General features: G+C 42.3%; 1 protein-coding gene across 1 annotated transcript in view; it reads left to right on the top strand.

Annotated features, from left to right (window-relative positions):
* The first annotated feature begins 3,057 nt into the window (after positions 1-3,057).
* The window catches only part of rasef (RAS and EF-hand domain containing), an 80,444-nt gene continuing 60,972 nt past the window's right edge, over positions 3,058-22,529 (top strand). The window contains exons 1-3 of the mRNA XM_060845113.1: positions 3,058-3,343; positions 14,738-14,750; positions 21,530-21,676. Coding sequence (XP_060701096.1) covers positions 3,058-3,343; positions 14,738-14,750; positions 21,530-21,676 — 446 coding nt within the window. The remainder of the gene's footprint in view (positions 3,344-14,737; positions 14,751-21,529; positions 21,677-22,529) is intronic.

The following is a 22,529-nucleotide window of genomic DNA, read 5'->3' as shown; positions in this document are numbered from 1 at the left end:
AGACTGCCTCCAACTCAGTGGTGGACATCAGGGCTGCATCTGGACATAGTATTCAGAAAAAGAAAGATGAAGACATTATAAGGGCAGTAATGGTACACAGGGATTTAATCACTACATAAATATGTAACACATTTCACTTTGATCATGTATTTGAGCACTTTTGTCATGCTTATCTGGATTTATGGGCTTTGCATACTGTTCTCAATTAGTCTTAGAGGACGTGGGCTTAAGGGTACACCATTTATTGTGTTCCATCATCAGTAGTGATATCTCTGAGTATCCTCATGTGTACGATTGAACCTTGGGCATCATTTGTAAAGTTGAGTCCATGGATATATTTGCCAATCCATGAGGTAGTGGTCACCCATTTATCATCCTTGTGAGGTCACTGTCAGGGTAGCAACAGCAGAGAAGTCTGCAGCCAAATCCATATAACAGTGTTCTTTGGAAGTCCCAATTTGGAGAATGATTGTATTTCTGTGACATTAAGATTGCCTCATTCTTATCTAATTTATTCATGATTATTAGTGCTCCTTTTGTCAGCCAGTTGTTTTCAGCTTTAACTTCATCCACCTGAAGTGACCTTACTCCCAATTCATTGGATACACTTTCATGTAGAGAATACAATATGGTATGTGCTACCTTTCAAACATGATCCACCACCTTCTATTCTTCTCCAGTAACCCACCAAACTCTCCATTCAGACTTGACTCACTCAGTGTAACAAGCCCACTCCTTGTTACCCTTGAAACCTTACTTAGCCCACTTTATTACTGTTCCCATGTGTGTCTCTGTCCTGATTCATCCTGCTGTCTGCACCAATTGTTTCCTCTATTTCTGTGAACCCTCTCCCCCACCATGAGACAATATGCAACCTAAAAATAACTCTGTTAATCCAAAGCATCCAACTTCCCCCGTCACTGACCACTCTGCTGCCCACATTCCCTCAATTCAATCCCTAGGATCCCACCATACATTTACTTCACTCTTTAGGACCATCTTTCTCACACCATGCCTGCTTGAAGACTGCACCCCCCCAGCTTTTATGTGATCCCAACATTCAAAAACATGGCCCTCGCCTCCATCTGATCTTCCTGCACCCTTGCCTTCCTGCCATACCTCCCTCTCTTGGCCAGTCTCCCTCATCTGTGCACCTCAGAGTATCTTTCCTGATCTCAAGCATCACCTCCATTCACTGATGAACACTGTCCCAGGAGGAAAACTGTGCACTGCACATCAATGATACATAAATGAGAACTGGAAGGTGAGTAATGCTTGCTCGTTAACAACTTAGTCGAGAAGATTAGATTAGATTGGATTACTTACAGTGTGAAAACAGACCTTTCGGCCCAACAAGTCCACACCGACCCTCCGAAGAGTAACCCACCTAGACCCATTCCCCTGCATTTACTCCTGACTAACGTACCTCACATTATGGGCAATTTAGCATGGCCAATTCACTTGACCTGCACAACTTTGGATTATGGGTGGAAACCGGAGCACCCGGTGGAAACCCACGTAAACGCGGGGAGAATGTGCAAACTCCATACAGACAGTCGCCCGAGGCAGGAATTGAACTTGGGTCCCTGGTGCTATGAGGCAGCAATGCTAACCACTGAGTAAGGGGTACTTAATTTTAGCGAGATTGCCCTTTAATGAGCATGCATGAATTAAAAATAGGTTTCCCGAACTTGTGCTAAGGAGTTTCAAATGTTGCTGAACTTAATTACTTTGCTTCATCCCAGGAATTTTATTTTTAGCCTCCTGCCCAATTAAGGTTCCTTGCCCACCAAGCTTCCTGCTTCTTGAAGCAGCTCAACATTCTGCAGATGGCCTGTCTCTGGAATGGCTATCAAATCATAAACATACGAGCTAGCCCACCTTCACTCCTGACTGTTTCTGACCTTCCCTATCAGTTTAGTGCTTGCCTCTGTGAAACTTGAAGTACAGTACGTTTTGGGATTACCCTTCAGCGTTTGGTTGGGAGCCTGAAATGGTGGTGACTGTTTCTCACCTTCCTGTCAACCATTCAATCCCTCCAAGACCTAAGCACTTTTCCCCTCTAACAGCCTGTGACACCAGACTATAAATAATTTCCTTAATCAAACTATTCAAACGTGTAATGGAACAGGTAGGACTTGAGCCCATTCCTATCAATCTCAGAGGCAGGGACACTACACTTCCTGAAGAAAGGCTTATGCCCGAAACGTCAATTCTCCTGTTCCTTGGATGCTGCCTGACCTGCTGTGCTTTTCCAGCAACACATTTTTCAGCTCTGGTCTCCAGCACCTGCAGTCCTCACTTTCTCCTACACTACACTTCACCACAGGATCCTTCCTGCCTTTACAGTAATAATGCTCATCAAACTTTGACGGTGGGGAATATCCCCTCAGCCTAACGTGCAGAAATAGGTGGTATCGGTGGGTCGAGGGAGACTGTTTAAAGTGAAGTGAGCCTGTTGTTTTTTCTGGATGGCAGGAACGCCCTGCAGCAGTCATTCAGCTGTCCCGTTTCCACCTCTTGGGTCAATAGCGTAGGCACTGCACGTAAAGAGAGCGAGAAAGAACACAAATCAACCTGAAACAAATACATTGGCGAGGTAGGTCCGGTTGTGAAGCTGACGTCAAAGCGGACTGCCCGTTCCCGTTCTGATGTAGGGGAGACACACTGAGGTGAGATCCAGCCCTCGCTGAGTGCAGCCTGACTTAGCCCAGACAGGACAGGACAGGACGAAGACCAGGCCAGCAGCACCAATCTCCCCAGCTCCCCACCAATCTCCACTCCCTCAACCTGAACTAACTCCCATCAAAGTGCTTCATCATCTTTAATTTCAGCTGCTTTGCCTCGCAAATCCGAGCCACAACCAAAACAAAACAATAATGAGCAGAGGTGCAACATTGAGAGGGGGAGTTCCTGACAAGATGGTCATCGCCTCACCGCATCCTTTGCATCAAGGGAGGTGCTGAGGGGTGGGGAGCTCAGCTGCTTGGATTCTGCTTCTTCTTTTGCATCTTATTTCCCCCCCCCCCCCCCCCCCCTCCCTCCCTCTATTTCCGGATGGAAGAAAAGGAGCCGAGACTGCGCGCACTTTTCCACGCCTGTGATATTAACCGTTCCGGTCAGATCGAGTATGAGGAGTTTTTCACAGTCTGCCGGGAGCTACAAGTACACGAGTCCCACATCGACACGATCTTCCACAAACTAGACTCAAACAGGGACGGCTGCATCAACTTCCACGAATTCACCGAAGGCTTTCACGAAGTTTCCAAGATGAGCAACTTGGGAGCTGTGGGTGCTGCCCCGGACTGGGATGAGTTCCAGCAAAGACTGGGGACGAAGCTAAGTTCATCCCAAGGTGAAATCTGACCCTTATTTGAAACCAAGTTCTTTGACGGAGTTTTTTAAAACGTGCTGTGATAATTTTTTTAAAAAATTAGGATTTATTGGCAGGATCTGTGCAAGAGGGGAGGTGTTGGTGCTGGGGTCCTGGGCTGGAGGGGTGGCCAGGCAGGGTAAGGCTAAGCAGTGGTTGAGCTGCCGGAACCGGCTGCTCTTGGCCAGTCTTCCCCCAGCTCCTGACCAGGCGCTGTGCAGCTCCGCGTCATTGTGTCTGCCTGTGGCCAAATCCCTCTCTCTCTCTCTCTGCCTCTTCGCACATTAGGTTCTGATCGAGGGTCACATGTCGACTTTAAGCTGATTTTAAACAAATGAACAAAATCCACTTTGCTTGTGAGCGCTACAGCTGACCGATTTGAGAGAAAATAATGCCGTATGTGACTGCCCAGAGCGTGCCTTGAGAGTTTTTTTTTACTTGTCAGTTCCGCATCATAAAACAGCTGTCTATTCATGAGGAAAGTCGGACTTTATTTTAAAGATTAACAAGACGTTCCGATCTAACGCGAGTGAAAATCCAGGATGTGTACAGCGGCTTGCTGTCACTGGCTTGGAAATAGACTTTTTGTCTTTTCTGGTGTCAGTGCAGGGAACATCCTCGCCCTTATCATCTCCCCTCAAATAACCCGGGATGCCGTTTGGCCCTTTCCACATACAGTGGATTTCAGGAGTTAGTTTTACGGCATGCAAATACAATGATCTGTTTTCAACGCGTGTTTGTTTTTGTAGGATAGACAGTGAAGCTTAGAAATGATGTTAATATCCACGGTTAACAGATTGCTTTGCACAAATGAAAGAAAACTTATTCCAGATGCTGGAGAAACTCAGCAGGTCTGGCAGCATCTGTTGAGAGTTCGCAGTTCGCAATCCTGCAGTGACTTCTTCATGTTGGGGTTCTGAAGTCATGTTGGATTGAGACGTTAGTTCTGTTTCTCTGTTCAGTAGTGTTCGCAGTTTTGAAGCAGCCCAGAGGGAGTTCTCCCTCCAGCCCTGTGTACTGTATATGGAATGGCCGCTCAACTAATGGTGTGGTGGGGATCTCACTTAGGGTCATAGAGATGTACAACACGGAAACAGGCTCTTCAGGCCAACTTACTCCCGCGGACCACATATCCTAAACTAATCCAGTCCCATTTTCCAGTGCTTGACCAATATCCCTCCAAACCCTTCCTATTCACATACCCAATCAGATACCTTTGAAATGTGGTAAATGTACCAGCCTCCACGACTTCCTCTGGCAGCTCATTCCATACATGCACCACACTCTGCATGAAAAGGTTGCCCCTCTTTCCCCTCTCACCCTAAACCTATGCCCTCTAGTTCTGGACTCCCACACCCCAGAGAAAAGACTTTGTCTATTTATCCTATCCATGCTCCTCATAATTTTGTAAACCTCGGTCAGGTCACCCCTCAGCCTCCGACACTCCAGGGGAAACAGCCCCAGCCTATTTAACCTCTCCCTATAGCTCAAATCCTCCAACCCTGGCAACATCCTTGTAAATCTTTTCTGAACCCTTTCAAGTTTCACAACATCCTTCCAATAGGAAGGAGACCAGAACTGCATGCAATATTCCAACAGTGGCCTAACCAATGCCCTGTACAGCTGCAAAATGACCCCCCAACGCCTGTATTCAATACTCTGATCAGTAAAGGAAAGCATACCAAACATCTTCTTCACTATCCTATCTACCTGTGACTCTACTTCCAAGGAACCATGAACCTGCACTCTCTTTATTCAGCAACACTCCTCAGGACCTTTTTTTTAGTGAACAGGAGGTCTGACACTCCTGTTTTTACTCTTTCTTTTTCTTTTTTGTGTGTGCAGGTGTGAGACACAGTGAAAGACACAATCTTTATTCAGTTTCCACCAGCAGGAAGAAAGGAAACACCCAAGTGGCCAGTGACAAGCAGTGCCCTTCACATCAAAGGGCAATGCTGTGTGATCAAACAGTGAAGGGGAGGGCAGGGACTAAATCAAAATAGAATTGGAGGGAGAAATAATGCGAAATAATCCCTGCAGTGCCCACCTCTCCCTGAACAGCTCCAGGGTGTTGGTGGACACAGCATGTTCCTTCTCCAAGGACACCCGGGCTCTAACGTAACCATGGAAGAGGGGCAGGCAGTCGGCCCTCATGACCCCCTCCATGGCCCGCTGCCTGGACCTGTTTATGGCCAGTTTGGCCAGGCCCAGGAGCAGACCCACCAGGAGGTCTTCAGACCTGCCCTCCCTCCTCCGTACCGGGGTGCCCGAAGATCAGGAGCATGGGACTGAAGTGCAACCAAAAACAGAGGAGAAGGTTTTTCAGAAAATCAAAGAGGGAGTGCAAGTGCCCGCACCCAATATACACATGGTCCACGCACTCCACAGCACCGCAAAACAAGCAGTTGGGCTGGGGGTCTATGAACCACTGCAATCTGCGGTTACAGGGGACCTCTGCGTGCAGCATCCTCCACTCTAGATCCCCGAGAGAAAGGGGGAGGACTCCCGCATAGAGAGCCCTCCACTGGGGATCCCCACTGCCCGGTGGTGAATGGGCATGCCAAGGTGTGTCCGGACAGTGGATGAGGGCGAGGAAGTGGACAATGTGCAGCAGCAGTCGATACAGGGCCCGCCATGATACTTCCTTAAAATGGACAAAATTAAAATTCTGGAGGCGGCTCAGGTTGTGGGGCACAGGTTTCCGGGGAAGTACGGGACCTTGGGGTCAATGTGAAATTCCTTCCGGGCAGGGGTGAGCGCAGACAGGATCCCACCGTACACCTGAGCATCCTCCAACTCGTGCACTACGTCGGGTACGAGCACAGCCATTCTGAGGCGCAGGACCTTACCATTAAGTGTATAAAACTGCGCTCTGATTTACTTTTCCAAAATGCATCACCTCACATTTATCTAAACTCCTCAGCCCATTGGCTCATCTGATCAAGATTCCATTGTACTCTGTGGTAACCTTCTTAGCTGTCCACCACACCTCCAGTTTTGGAGTCATCTGCAAACTTACTAACTATATCTCTTGTGCTCACATCCAAATCATTTATATAAATGATGAAAAGTATTGGACCCATCACCGCTCCTTGGGACACTCCACTGGTCACAGGCCTCCAGTCTGAAAAGCAACTCCCATCACCACCTTTTTTCTACTTTTGAGCCAGTTCTGTATCCAAATGGCTGGTTCTCCCTGTATTCCATTAGATCTAACCTTGCTAACCGGTCTACCACCATGAGGAACCTTGTCAACCAGTCTACCATGAGGAGCCTTGTCAAACGCCTTATTGAAGTCCATATAGATCACGTCTACCGCTCTGTCCTCATCAATCATCTTTGTTACTTCTTCAAACAACTCGATCAAGTTCATGAGACATGATTTTCCATGCACAAAGCTATGCTGACTATTCCTAGCCTTGCTTTTCCAAATACATATAAATCCTGTCCCTCAGGATTCCCTCCAACAACTTTGCCATCACCGATGTCAGGCTCACCGGTCTCTAGTTCCCTGGGTTTTCCTTACCACCTTTTTAAAATAGTGGCATGAGAGGAAAGCTGCTAACCCCAAAGCGAAGTGAACTGCTCAAACAGTACTACAAATCAAAATAGGACAACCCCCTGCCCCCAACTCCCCACTTGTCTCCATGTTTCTAAACTTAATTAATATGTGGAATGGCCGATATGTGACACAGATGTTGATAAAATGGTGTGAAGAGTAGTCCAGGAAAGGATAGTTCAGGACCAAATTAATATCACTTGGTCAGATAATGAAGGAGAGCCAGTATAGATTTGTTGGGGGCAATTTACATTAAACTAACTTGTTTTTTTGATAAGATATCAAAGGACTGATGTGGGCAATGCGGCAAATGTGATGTATGTGAACTTTAACAGGTATTCGATAAGTTTCAGCTCATAGAATAAGAGACTATAGACAAAAGAATACAAAATTGGCACAATGTCAGGAAAGAGTAGTGGTTAATGGGTATCTTTTCACTAAGGAACACTCACCCCTCTCTCAATCTTCCCCTGCCCAACCCAAGGAAATTCTGCTCTTAGGTGTCCATGAGTACCTTCAATCGATGAACATTTATTAATTTTTATGCTATGTTGAGAATAATTGGCTTGACTGCTACCTTTGCTTCCTTCATGAGTCACTCATGGTTAGGTCACCCTAAGTCACTTTAGAGTACATTTTCATGTTTAGTATCATAATTATTTTTCCGTAATTAATTCAGTATTTGATAATCTATTAATCAGATGTCTGTTGGAGGTGTACATTTTCTTTTGCTTTTACTGCTGGTCCATCACCATTCACCAAGGTGGGGGGAGGGCGAGAAAAGGAAGCTTCTCTACACTTTATAGTCACCTACAGTTCTTGTTAATCCTTCACAATGTGAAAATTTTCATTTTGTCATGTGGGTTGTTGAACTCTTACTGTGGCTGGCAGATTTGTGCAGGAACGTCCATAGACTGGTATGGATGTCCTCTGACAAGATAGTCCAAAGAAAGATTGATTATCTTGATGGTGTAGGGCAGGCAATTACTTTCGATATGCAATAATAGTATTCTGCTGCTTCAGTTGAATTTTATACATAGGTGAGTGTGTGGCAAAAGAGGACTTTCGTTTCCTAGTTAACACATTGATTTTGTAATGCCCCCTGTTGGCAGTTGGAAGGCCTGTATGATCTACAGCTTCCTTTCACTGCCAATGGCACAACAATATGAATTTCTTGTTTTACAGTGTATACTGCAAGACAGCACAAATTAATTAGCCCACTTCAGTATTAACCTCCTCTCAGATCCCAAACCTTATTACACACACTTCTTCAATTATCCTTGATGAAGCAGAACCTTAGGCAATGTTATCTGCGCAAACCAGTGCTTTTCTTATGCTGGCCTTACTATTCTGATGTAATATTAATGGAAAATGACCTCAGCACACATTTTTCCAGGATGGGAATAAATAGCATGATAGTTATGTTATTATAAATGAGTTCAAATCCCACTGTGGCAGCTGGAAATTTAAATTCAATTAATAAGTCTAGAATGTTAAAAAAAACTGATATCAATAATGGTAGTCATTGGACTACTACATTATTGTTAACATCCCTTGGGGAAAGAAATCTGCTGTCTTTACCAATACGTCTAGAATTTGTTTTGTATTGCATTTGATATATTTCAGTGCTTAGTCCCTTTTATATTATTTTGTGCATGTCCTGTGATTTAAACGGGCTACTTGTGCACAGGGACTTCTACTTTAGTGTGCTATTTGTAGGGAGCATTAGTACATGCCGGTCTTACCAATTTGTCATGCTTGACTCAGAAATATGATTGATTATCAACTACCTGGTGAAGGGCTTATGCCCGAAATATCGATTCTCCTGCTCCTTGGATGCTACCTGACCTGTTGTGTTTTTCCAGCACCACACTCTTGACTCTGATCTACAGCATCTGCAGTCCTCACTTTCTCCTGATTGTCAACTACCCCTTGAAATGGCTTAGCCACCTAATTGAATTCAAAAGGTGGGCTACTAATGTCTGCTCATAGATGATTTGGAATGGGTAAGAAACGCTGGCCTTGCTATCGACACACACATCCTGTGATTGAATCAAAAATAAATTAAACTCCTGTACGGTGATGGTTTACTAACACAGGCAACTCTTGTGTTCCATTCTTACTGCTAACTTAACACATGAATCAACATATTTTCTTTAACGTTTGTCCACATGGAAAAACTGTTCATACCTCCTAACTGTTCATTAAGCTCTTTGCTGCATTTTAGCAAAACCCTCACATATATTCCATAGATCCATTTTAAACAGAAACTCATGAAGCAATGGAGGATAATTTTCTGACTCATTTTCCAACCAGATTAGTTATTAATACTTTTTTGCTGATAAGCTTTACACAAATAGGAGTGCTGAAGAATATTTTGTAGGTTTGCATACATGTCCATCAGATCATCTAAGCACAACAGATCTCAAAAGAAAATTAGATACCTCTAACTGATAAAAGAATCTATCCATTTTCTTCCATTTTAAATTAAAGGAAACTATTTCCAGTAAAAGCTAACTCACTGAATTTCCAAATATTCATTCAGCTCTGGTAATCTATTACACTTGGGTTTAGACTTGGGAAGATCATACCTAAGGGCAGAATATTTCCACTCTCTGAAGGTTGTGGACTATGATAAGATGAGTAGAGTCAGGTGAGAGGGTCATTATGGTGTCAAGATCATCTTGCTGCAAAGTCACCTCCCACTTGTTTGTTCATAATGGTGTGGCAAAGTTCTCACCAGGGAGCAGCGAGTTCCCAGTTGGTGCTTTTCATTACTTGTTAAATAGCTTGCTAACAGCCTAATTCGCTATGGGTAGCAATCTTACCAAATCCACCATACAAAGTAGCCATGAGCAAAACTCATCAGTAAAACCAGAGCAGGTAACTCTGCTTCTCCATGAGTCCATGTTAGCCATGGAGAAACTAGAGAGCAGGGCACAATCAGTCAGCACCAGCTGCACATACCCTTCTACTATAAATGTTGACATTCACTTTCAGTATGTCAGCCACCATGCTGACATACTCCAATTCACTGGCACTGTTAAAGGGCAAACTGGTCTAGCATGGCACACCGGTCCCCAGCAGCTTACGCTGCATTGGGTTCAGGGTACTGCATGGGCAAGGAATCCATTGCATGACTTTAACTAAGCCATCAATGAAGACTGCTCATTTGCACATTCACCTGGGTAACTATTGGTGTATCACAGTATGCTTCCCTTGCAGTGCCTTATTGGCAACTGGCACAGTCTATCCATCCCACCCCCAACTTGTGTGGTAATTCTCAACTCTGTTATGGGATGCCTTCTGTAATGATGTAAATGGGATGAATGAGTAGGATGCAAGTGGCTGGCAAGGCTTTTAGGGATGGTGAGTGTTGGGAGAAAGGTGTTTGGGGTATTGCAAGGGAGTGAGGATGCAGCATGAAGGGTTAACAATGTTGGAAGATGAGAGTGAAGAGTGTGAGTAAGGGAAGATGTTGCATGCAATAGAGGGGTGTCAAACATGAGGCAGCAGAAAAAAGTATACTACAAAATATTACTACCTTGGTGGAGTGGAGTAGATCATTAGATTAGATTCGGTTATATTCCCTACAGTATAGAAATAGGCCCTTCAGCCCAACAAGTCCACACCGATCCTCCGAAGAGTAACCCACCCAGACCCATTCCCGTACCCTATATTTACCCCTGACTAGTGCACCTAACACTATGGGCAATTTAGTATGGCCAGTTCACCTAACCTGCACACCTTTTGGATTGTGGGAGGAAACCGGGGCACCCGGAAGAAACCTACGCAGAATGTGCAAACTCCACACAGACAGTCACCCGAGGTGACAATAAGACAATCATTGACCACCTTCCTGCACATGAGTCCAGTCTTCCTCACCCTAAAGATGGCACTAATTCAGTGGCAATATCTGGTCAGACTAACCATGGTGTGATTTACTCTGCTGACTCCTCTCCAGTACCCGGTTCACAAGAACCTCTCCAAGGTCCCTCTCCAAGAAACATGGTGCCAGTTTACCCTGTCTCGGTTATCTCTCCTGATCCCTAACAAAACCAAGCACCACAGCTTACAGAGAGCAGCATTCCTGTTGGTGTGTAGTAGCCTTTGAAAGGTGGTGTGGCTCGAAGGGTTGCTGGTCTTAGGGAGGATCTCTTAGTGGCAAGTTCTTCTATGAAATATGCATGGCAAAATGGAGTGGAGATAGGATATGATTCTTGCTGCAAGGCCTCGAAGGTAATTAAAGCATTGAGTTTGGAAAGATAATGTAAGAAAACTCACTCGACCTCACAATGAAAATCACTCCATAGAAATAGATGTGACTTGCACTTTGCCAAAAAATAATAGGGTTCCTCCTTTAGTGTTTGAAAATGTCAGACTTTGTTGAAAGAAATTACGTGCAAACCTGTTGAAAATGGTTCTACAGTACAAAATTAAGAAATGATACGTTTTAACAACATGATCTTACAGATCACCCATTCATCATGGTGTCATATTTCTGAATGCTGTGAATTTACTAAAGGATTATATAGTTCCAAGATCACTGTCATGTGAGCTTTAACATTGTATCTTCTGAAAACTGTTCTTACAATTTGTATTTACACACATTTTGTGAAGTCATTGCATACTTTCATTATTTGTTGATTATACAACGAGTGCATTGAGGAATTCTGTTTACTTCTATGACTGTTTTTGTGCTGGAGGCAATTTACGTCAAGCTTATTTCACTTTAAGGATAGATAAATCTGGGGATTGATTAATCTCAGGTGATTGCCCTCCACGATCATAGTCTCTGCATTGGCGTCATTTGTGTTGAATGATCTTCAGTTTTGTGGAGATTATCATAAATTTCAAGTAAGAAAGTGCCCACCAGCTGTTATATTGATGAATTGGTGTCAAAGCAAAGAAATATTGATGGAAAGAACCTTACTATTGCCAAACAGGAAATTATATTTGAAAGTGATCTGACTGATCTCCAACCTCAAGTAACTCTAGATGTGAAATGACAGTAGCGTACAGGTCAGTAAGACTGTACATTGCATGAGCTAACACAAAAGATGTTAAAGAGCTTAACACAAAGAAAATCATTAGGCGTATTTGGGAAATTGCACTAAGGTTACATTTTCCTATTTAGTGCTCCTGGCGCATCATTTAGCTTGATTGCAGAACAGGATTAGGCAGGAGAGTGATTTTCAAATTGCCTGTGAACTGTAATCATGTTACTACCTACTAGAGCTGAAGGGGAACTTCTAATTTATTAGAAAATTACGTTCATTATAACTACCCAAAGTGAAGAAAAGAATGAGATCTTCATATCCAGGAGATTTATAATTGTTTGAATGGTTCTTGGAATTTTTTCTTTGGGGAATCTAAAATAATAGGCAAATCACAAAGGAATTAGAAAGACAGGTTAGGTATAAATGGACCCTTCTCGCAATGGCAAGTTATGTCTAGTGGGGTACCGCTGCTGAAAAATGTGTTGCTAGAAAAGCGCAGCAGGTCAGGCAGCATCCAAGGAGCAGGAGAATCGATGTTTCAGGCATAAGTCCTTCTCCTGCTCGTTGGATGCTGCCTGACCTGCTGCGCTTTTCTAGCAACACATTTTTCAGCTCTGATCTCCAGCATCTGCAGTCCACACTTTCTTCTAGTGGGGTACCACAAGGATCAGTATATGGGTCCTAGTTGTTCATAATTGTTCCACCCCACTGGATAACACATTGGAAAGCCCTATATTTCTTGTACTCATTATAAAATTTAAAGGTTTAACAAAGTACACACAATTTCCTGATATACCTTTAAGATCCAGGTTGACAGATAGCAAGGACCTTGTTTCTGTATTGACAACAATTATGAGTTATTACAAATAATTAGATTCTCATTCAAGATAGGCAATTATGAACCATTGATGTATAACTCTACTGGTTAAAACTCTAACCCACTTACAACATTCCCTCCATACACACATATATACGGGTAGCCAGAAACTCAAAAACCATAGGTGTTATGGGCAGAGGGAAAGACTGGGGAAGGTACTTGTTCACAGGTTTGCTGAGATGATCATTTCAGCTTAGCTACTGTTGCTTCTCAATCTTCCTTTTTCAGGTATTTCACTCACTTGCAGGAAGCATTGGACAATTGGTCACACTTATTCATTAGAAGTCACAGCTTACAGCAACTGATGAAGGAAAATAAACTGGTCTTCTTCAGGCTTATTGCAAGAAAATTTGAGTGGGACATTAGTGTGTCTCACTTCAATTATTAAGGAGCATGGTTAGATCAGAGTTTTGGTCTTGTTATGGATGTAGGTTTGCTCGCTGAGCTGAAAGGTCCATTTCCAGATGTTTCATTACCTTACTAGGTAACATCTTCAGTGGACCTCATGCGAAGCAATGCTGAAACTTCCTGCTTTCTATTTATATGTTTGGATTTCTTTGGGTTGGTGATGTCATTTCCTGTGGTGAAGTCACTCCCTGTTCCTTTTCTCAGGGGGTGGTAGATGGGGTCTAACTCGATGTGTTTGTTGATAGAGCTCTGTTTGGAATGCCATGCTTCTAGGAATTCTCGTGCATGTCTTTGTTTGGCTTGTCCTAGGATGGATGTATTGTCCCAGTCAAAGTGGTGTCCTTCCTCATCCGTAAATGAGGATACTGGTGAGAGAGGGTCATGTCGTTTTGTGACTAGTTGGTGTTCATGTATCCTTGTGGCTAGTTTTCTGCCTGTTTGTCCAATGTATTGTTTGTTAGTGCTGTATCCCATCTACCACCCCCCTGTGAAAAGGAACATGAAGTGACTTCACCACAGGAAATGACATCTCCAACCCAAAGAAACCCAAACATATAAATAGAAAGCAGGAAGTTTCAGCATTGCTTCGCATGAGATCCACTGAAGTTGTTACCTAGTAAGGTAATGAAACATCTGAAAATGAACCTTTCAGCTCAGCGAGCAAACCTGCATCCAAAACCTCAACCTGAGCTACAAATCTTCTCTAAACTCGCTTGGTCTTGTTATCTCAGGAAAGATTTTATTGTAATAGAGGAAATGCAGCAAAGGTTCACCTGACTTGCTTCAAGGATGGCAGGACTGTCCTTTGAAAAGAGATTGGGCAAACTGATTCTGTATCCTCTAGAGATTCAAAGAATCAAGAATTCAAAGAATCTCTAAAGGATAAAGTGCGATGTGATCTCATTGAAACTTAGAAAATATGAAGAGGGATGGACAGGTTAGATGCAGTGAATAGTCTTGAAACAGGAAACACAATTTAAAAAGAGGAGAACTATTTTTACTTAGTGTGTTGTGAACCGTTGAAACTGTACAAAGAGGACTGTTGAACCTCAGTATTTGAGTATGTTTAAGGTAAGGATTTCTGAATACCAGTGGTGGACAGGATTATTGAGATAGTGAGGTTTAAAGTAATTGAGGTGTTCAACCAGTTATGAATATAATGAATGTTGGGGCAGGCTTGATAGGCTGAATGGTCTACTCCATTCCTGTGTTTCTATGTAACTTTGGTTGAGATGTTGATCCCTTGGAAATTGCCATTACAGCCCTTTGATCAGTAATCTGATGTTAAATAATATATATTAAATGGATTTTTTGAATGATTTTTGTTTTATAAATGTGTGAACTGCTTCAAGGCACAATATAGAACACTTTGTATTTGTAAGCAAAAGTTTGAATACTGTCTTTCATAGACAAGAAAACATCTCAAGATGTATCATTGTGCTGTTCTAAAACAAAATATGACAGAGCAAACAGGTATTAGATGAGATGACCTAAGGGTTGGTCAGAAGTAAGCTTTGAAGAATTTCTTAAAAGGTGCAAGGTAGAGAAGCAGAGGAGTATAGGGAGAACATTCCAGGACTTAGGGCCAAGGTATCTGAAGGCTTTGCTATTGTTGATGGAGCACTTCAAACCAGCAATGCTCAAATGTGGATTCGAGGAGAAGATATCCTAGACAGATATCTGCGGAAGGTTAGTGGCACGGATGGATATAGTGTGATTTGACAAGAAGGATGAGAGTTTCAAAATCAAGATGCTGCTTGACTGAGTACCAATGTATGTCAGTAAGCACAGGCCTGATGGATGAAAGGAACCTGGTGTGATTTAAGATACAACAGAGTTTCGATGACTTTAGGTTTTCAGAGGGTAGAATTTAACAGGCCAACCAGGAGTCTGTCACAGTAGTTACATCAACCTGAACAAAGAGGGTTTCAATGGCAGATGAGCTAAGACAGGTTGAAGTTGCCTCACCTTGGGGTCAAATATCACACCAAGGTTTCAGACACAGTGACTGATTTAATCTCAAAATGTTCTTAGGAGAAAGATAAAGTAGGTACCTAGGGAACAGAGTTTGGAGTAGTGTAATGCGGATGTAAGATGAGAAGTCTGATGATGTAGTAATATTGGAGGAATGGAGCGAGAGATGAGATTGAATTCTGTGGCTAGCCTGTGAAAATTAATTCTGTGCTTACAGATGGTGTGGTTGAGGGGTAGCATGTAGATGAGAAACAAGAATGGTGTCCTTGAATCGATTCTTAGGGGCTGTGAGGAATATGTTGCATTATCTTGCATTAGTAGGATGAGAAAGCATCTGGCTAGGATTAGAGTGATATGAATGGAATCAGTGAAAGCAGTCCCACTGAGCTAGATAATAGTCACGCAGTGGCATTGAGAAGAATAGTGTGGTCAGTGTCAAAAGGTAAGTGGAGGTGGAAAAGAATGAGGAGGTAAACTTCATCTTTGTCACAGTCACATAGATAACATTGATAAAGGATGTTTTAATACTCTGGCATGCATGGAAACTTGATTTTGGAGAGATTCAATGTGGAATTCTGAGAAAGGTAGGCGCAAATTTGGGAGGTGACAACATTTCCAAAAACTTGCATTTTAGATATGTGAAGAATTTTTGATTTTATTTTAACCTGCTCTTGCATGTAATTTTTACAATTAAGACAATTCCATTATTTCTGTTAGAATAATCTAGGGAATAAAGCTAGAATTTGAGTAAGATTCTAGTTTATGACAGTCGATGAACACTCACCCAAACATTTAAGCATTGCTAAAAAAAAGACTGTTAAACGTCTCATTTTTTTACTGAAGTTCTTCAACTTGGCAAAACTGTGTTTATATCTGAGGGCACTAGTTAGCATGGTTGACACTTCACTGCAAGTAGAAGCTCATATTCGTAACCATATTGCCATTTTACATCATCACTCATCTGATAAACTGCCATTGTTACTGCACATACAAGAATCGATTACCATAGGCTCCACATCCTTAGTGCATACTGTATTTGGATCTTGTTTACTCTTTCACTAAGGCCCAAGCAGCATATCATCTTGTCATTGTTTTGGGATTGCCAGTGACCACCTCGGTAACTCAAATGGAGGGACAGCCATGACTCTTCCACTTAGATTTAAAACATGGCCATTTGGTTGAAGCATGTGCAGTGTGTTTGCCGTGTAGGCTGCTTGCATACACTGCAGGAGTGACATTGATATAGTATGGTACCATAAAGCAATATGTCCACCCTGCCTCTCCTATCACTTGACTGATCACTGCTATTAACTGACAAGCTGTCTGGCCATATGTCTGTGCTCAAATAGAAGACAAGAAAATTAATGAGAGTCTGTAAATTCTGAATGAGGCAACATTGTGCAAAAAGGGTACACAGAGATGTGGTGAGCATCCAAGTTGGTGGAGAGTATGTGAGCACTAAGGGATAATTTGGACGTGCCGGTGTTGGACTGGGGTTTACAAAACTAAAAATCACACAACACCAGGTTATAGTCCAACAGGTTTAATTGGAAGTACTCGCTTTCGGAGTACCGCTCCTTCATCAGGTGGTTGTGGAGGACACAATGTATAATTTCCGTTACATCACACTGTAAACTTTTGCTATAAATTCTGTGTCTTACAATTATGTCCTCCACAACTACCTGATGAAGGAGTGTCACTCCGAAAGCGAGTGCTTCCAATTAAACCTGTTGGACTATAACCTGGAGTCGTGTGATTTTTAACTTAGCACTAAGAGATTAAGCTAAGAGCCTGGTGATGCAGCCTGTTCTGATGAATGAGATGGTTGCCTGCCCATGTGTGTACAGCAGCAATTTAGCAATGTAAGGTGTCAGTGTGCTCCAAATTGCTGCATCCAAGTGTTGAACTGTACTCCAATTTAGTCCGAAATCAGCCTTGATGATGTAGTGAGCCTGGTCCGCATTTGATTCCAGCCTCTATCACTGAGGAACTGTGTTTGATCACTGCTCGGTGTGTACTCGTGATGTTGGGGATTGTTGGCCAAGATGGAGGCTGAGAGAGCAAGTGGTGAGCAGGAGCCACCAGGTACCTGCTCTGCTCTTCATGTTAGGACAGTTGCCATTGAGTTTCTCTCTGCCATGTGGAAGAGTTGAAATTGTATTTAACTGAAGTAAGTTTAGTTTTCATGAGATGCGTACTGCTGCTCACTAGTGAGATTTTCAACTTGCTGTTCAAACTCTGGATGGAAAATCAGACTCTTTTCTCCATGCTGAGAACCTAATTTTTCTGATCTCCTCATATTTTCTCAACTCAATTGTCCCCATCATTCAGGGGCTGGGAAAATTCAATTAATTTGGATTTAGTTCCCACCTGCTACTCTGTATTTTCATTGAAATAGTCAGGTTTAGAGTTGCTTCCAAACTGACGTCAGAAAGAAAAATCTGCAATAAACTATTCACTGTTAAAAAATAACCAACATTTTGTAAAACTTAAAATAAGGCTTTTTAACATCTCATTGTTTTTTGCTGTTTGACTGGTCTGTGGCAGATCATGGAAATTCTTCATTCAACTATGAGCAAAAGCTGTCTCTGATGCCCCCTTGTGTTTACAGGGATGAGCAGTCAGTGCCATCAATCATAAAATGAAAGTAGGATTTAACATTAAGTTGAGATGGATATGGCTGACACTTCAGACTTTTTCAGAGAAAGAATGTGTTAGGATTAGTGTTAGGATTTTGCTAATGTGGTACAAGAATGTTATACAGTATTTAAGAACGGGAAACTCAATTTTATATTAAGATGATTTCAGAACATGAAATAATGATCATTGGCACTTAGATGTGTTGCTCTTTTGATAGATACACCTTTCCGTGTTGCTTGGCAGTCTGCCAGAAGCATGGCAATGTGTGAATGTCAGTACTGCAACCTATTGTTGCCTCAACCATTGTGGATAAATTGTTCCGAATATTTTGTTAATTACCACCTTTTATTGAATAGATTTATTGCTCTTTGCATTTCAGAAATCTTCAGAATTTTGGATAATAGGGGCGGCACAGTGGCTCAGTGGTTAGAACTGCAGCCTCATAGTACCAGGGTACCAGGTTCAATTCCAGCCTCGGGTCACTGTCTGTGTGCAGTTTGCACATTCTCCACGTGTCTGCATGGGTTTCCTCCGGGTGCTCCGGTTTCCTCCCATAGTCCAAAGATGTGCAGGTCAGGTGAATTGGCCATGCTAAATTGCCCATAGTGTTAGGTGCATTAATCAAAGGGAAATGGGTCTGGGTGAGTTACTGTTCGGAGGGTCGGTGTGGACTTGTTGGGCCGGAGGGCCTGTTTACATACTGTAGGGAATCTAATCTAAATGTATATTTGTTCTGATAGTGTGGAGAAATTGAGTTAATGTCAAATTTAAGGCAGTTCTACTTTTGGGTTTCTATCTATTTCATTTAGTGCTAATTAAGGGTCTTAATGGTCAGGGTCCCTCCAACTACTTAAGGTAATTCTTTTGAAAGAAATTGCCCAGACTTTGCAGATGTAATAAAGACAAAACTGTCTATGTTTGCATCATTATTCTTTGAAATGGACAACAACTTCTGGCATTGACACTTGCAAAGTTCTCACATAGAAATCCAGATGTTTCAGTCAGCCATTCCTCCACACACTGTTGAAGACCTCACATATGGAAATCTAAGAAATCATTTCACTTTCACTTTTTATGATGCTCATCTTGCTGAAGGAACTCTTGACAGTCCTCTGTGGTAAAGAATTCCACAGATTTACTGCCATCTGAGAGAATAAATTCCTCCTCATCTGTCTTAAAAAGGTAATCCCTTACTCTGAGATTTTTCATTCTCATTATAGACTCTCCCACATGGGAATTAGGTTCTGCATTTACGCTGTCAAGTCCTTTAAGAACCTTGTATGTTTCAGTAAGAATGCCTCTCAATCTTCTAAACCCTAACGAACAGAGGTGCAAAAATCAGCCCAATGCACTAGCAGCAATACCAATATGTTTTCCCTTGGGTAAAAGGGTCAAAACTGTTCATAGCGTTCAAGGTGTGGTCTATATAGTGCCTTGAGTGGCTAACTAGGAGTTGGGTGGCTAGAGTTTGGCAGTGGAGGAGGCCAAGGACTTGCGTGTCCTTGACAGAGTTAGGGTGGTGGGGGGGGCGTTAAAGTTTTTGGCCTCAGGGTGGCGGTTGCTTAGTGCATATGTCCCAGAGATGTTCCCTGAAATGCTGTACAAGTAGGCATTTTGTCTCCCCAGTGTAGAGGGGACCACATCAAGAGCAACTGACACAGTAGATGACCTGTGTGAAAGTACAGGATCCTTTGGTGCCTTAGACGAAGGTAAGGGGGGAGGTGTGGGTGCAGATTTTGCAGTTCTTGTGGTGGCGGAGATGATGCTGGGAGGGGAGGGTGGGTTGGTGGAGGTGTGGACCTGCAAGGGAGCCATGGACGGAATGGTCTCTCGGAACTCAGATAGGTGTGGGGAGGGAAATATCTCCATAATGGTGGGGTCTTTTTGTAGGTGGCAGAAATGGTGGAGGGTGATGCAATGTATCTGGAGGTTGGTGGAGACATATGTTGGGGACACCACTCATGTCCTCCATGACATTTTCTTTCCCCAGCTCCCAACTTGGCACCACTCTCTTGAACTGTCCTATTTGTCCATCTTCCTCTCCAATCCATCATCTTCACCCCTACCCAACTACTTTCCCCCAGCTGCATGCCACTCCCATTTATTTCTCAGCCCCCTTTGGCCACACCCTCATTTCTGATGAAGAGCTTATACCTGAAACATCAATTCTCCTGCTCCTCGGATGCTGTTTGACCAGCTGTGTTGTTCAAGCACTACACTGTTCAACTCTGATCTCCATCATCTGCAGTCCTCACTTTCTCCTAACTAATGTCTTGCATAGTTTTAGCAAGACTTTCCTACTTCTATACTTCATATCCTTTGAAATAAAGATCAACATCCCCTTTGCTTCCTCTATGATTGGTTGAACTTGTTTGCTAGTTTTTGTGATTTATGGAATAGCTTTCTCCATTTAAGTAATATTCAGTGCACTTTTGTTTCAAGCCAAAGTGTGTAACCTCAAATCTCCTCACATTCCATTCCACCAACCAGGTTTTTGTCCACTTGCTTCACTTATTTTGTACCCCTTTGCAGACTCATTGTATTGTCCTCAGTACTTGACTTCTTATCTATTTTCATGTTATTCACAAACTTGCCCAAAGTACATTCACATTCCTCATCCAAGTCATTCGTGTATTTTGTAAATGATGTGGCCCAGCAATGATTCATGCGGCAGTCCACTAGCTACAGGTTGCTTTCCTATAAATTTCTCCTTATCTTAACTCTTCTGTTTGTTAGCCAAATCATGGGGTTTTTATCATATTAAGTGGCATAACATGCAGTACTTTATCAAAACCTTTTGGAAATTCAAACACATACATGAGCACTATTTCCCCTTTATCCTGCTTGTTACATTTGCAACGAATTCCAGTAAATTTATTTGGCATGACTTTGCTTGACCATATTATGTATTCCTAAGTACTGTCCTCTTATATCCTTTATAATAGACTCTTAACATTTTCCCAATAACCCTATAATTGTGTTTTTTTTAAATCTCCTTCCCATTTTAAATAAAGCTGTTACATTGGCAATTTTCCAATTGTCTGGCACTTTTTCAGAATCGAGGGATTCTTGGAAGATTGCTACCAGCACATCAACTGTGTCTGCAACTACTTCCTTTAATATTCTAAGGTGTATCCTGTCTTTGTCTTCTTTTTTTCACCATCGTCTTCTTTAACAGAATGTAACTTATTGACAGTTTGTATAATATTTGCATGTAACATGCTCAAACAAAAATGTAAACACTGTGATAACCTGCAACGGAAACTGGGTATTTCCACTAATCTTTATTTACTTTTCCATGGTGAACATGATTACAATTCCAGATCATGGAATTCGGAAAACTCTGAACTTACTCCAATGGAAAATGGCATGGTTTGAGATACACTTGTCCTGTTTAACACCTTTCTATCTTATTAATTATTGACATTTGGCATTATTTAATTTGCTGTGTTTAAGATTTGTGTGAAGGGATATGTGTTTGGTGCTTGGTGAGAATCCTCCAAATGTTGGACACAAACAAAAAAATCTTTAAGAGATTTAGACACAGACGGCGATGTGTAAAGAGATCCCACACATTGTTGGAATGTGTGAAATGTGCATGACGAGATTGCAGATATCAGTGACAGCATCACCATCTGACAGTACTCTGGGATGTTGCTTATTATGACTCATCCCTCATTTATTATATTTTCAAACAGATCTGCACAAGTTGCTGCCCTTTACGAGAACCTGACAACAACAGAACCCAGGCTGATTCTCCAGTTTGAATCTGTGATCATGAACTTCATTCGAGATTCCATGTTGCAAAATGCAGAATTGGAAAAACTAGCCCAGAGTGTGAAAAGGTAAGAACAATTTATAATGGATGTTACTGAATAGATTTTCCTTTGTTGTGAATGGATTTAATTAAGAGGCATATATAGAGGAAAGCCAGACTGGAAGAATTGCAACTCGACAATGGAGATTTCCTAACTTCCAACCAGTTCGTTTGGATAGATGGAAAAATTGGGCAGAATCCATGATTGGCATTTCTCTCGGTTTTGGTTTTACCTGCACATATTCCTTGTGCTCAGGTGCAAAAGAAGAAAAGTTGCCTTTTATAGAATGAACAAGTAAGGTTTTGTTCCAGAGTTTACAGCATTGAACTCAGAAACGTCAAGGACCAATTCTCATCTGTACTTTTAAAATTTTTTTTCATGAAGTATGGGCATTGCTCTTGCCCGTCCCTAGTTGGCCTTGAACTGAGTGCCTTGTGGGACCACTTCAAAGTGTTGGTCTTTGTCCACTAAAAAGTCAACCACAGTGATGTGCTTCTATAGTCACACCGGGTGAGGATGACAGATTTCCTCCACTCAAGGTTATTCATGAACTAGATGCGTTTTAAACGACAGTTGACAGTGACTACATGGTCATCATTAGGTTAGCTCTTTTTTTTTAATAATTACAGATTTTTAAAATTGAATTCAAAGTTCACTATCAGATATGTTGGGGTTTGAACCTTTTCACCTGTTGAGGACAATAAGCTGTAATAATTCTGACCTGACCACTATTTATGTACTAATATCCAGACACAATATTAAACATTAGGAGGTGCAAAAACATCTCTGGTTTCCACCATATACCTTATCATCTGTAACTTTTACATTGATTTCATCCCCATTTCTGGCCACTGTCTTTGACTGAACACATTGTTGGCGA

The sequence above is a fragment of the Hemiscyllium ocellatum genome, chromosome 2, assembly GCF_020745735.1.
Source record: "Hemiscyllium ocellatum isolate sHemOce1 chromosome 2, sHemOce1.pat.X.cur, whole genome shotgun sequence".
Classification (NCBI taxonomy): domain Eukaryota; kingdom Metazoa; phylum Chordata; class Chondrichthyes; order Orectolobiformes; family Hemiscylliidae; genus Hemiscyllium; species Hemiscyllium ocellatum.
The sequence above is the reverse complement of the archived record's forward strand: the minus strand, read 5'-3'. Positions and strand labels throughout refer to the sequence as shown.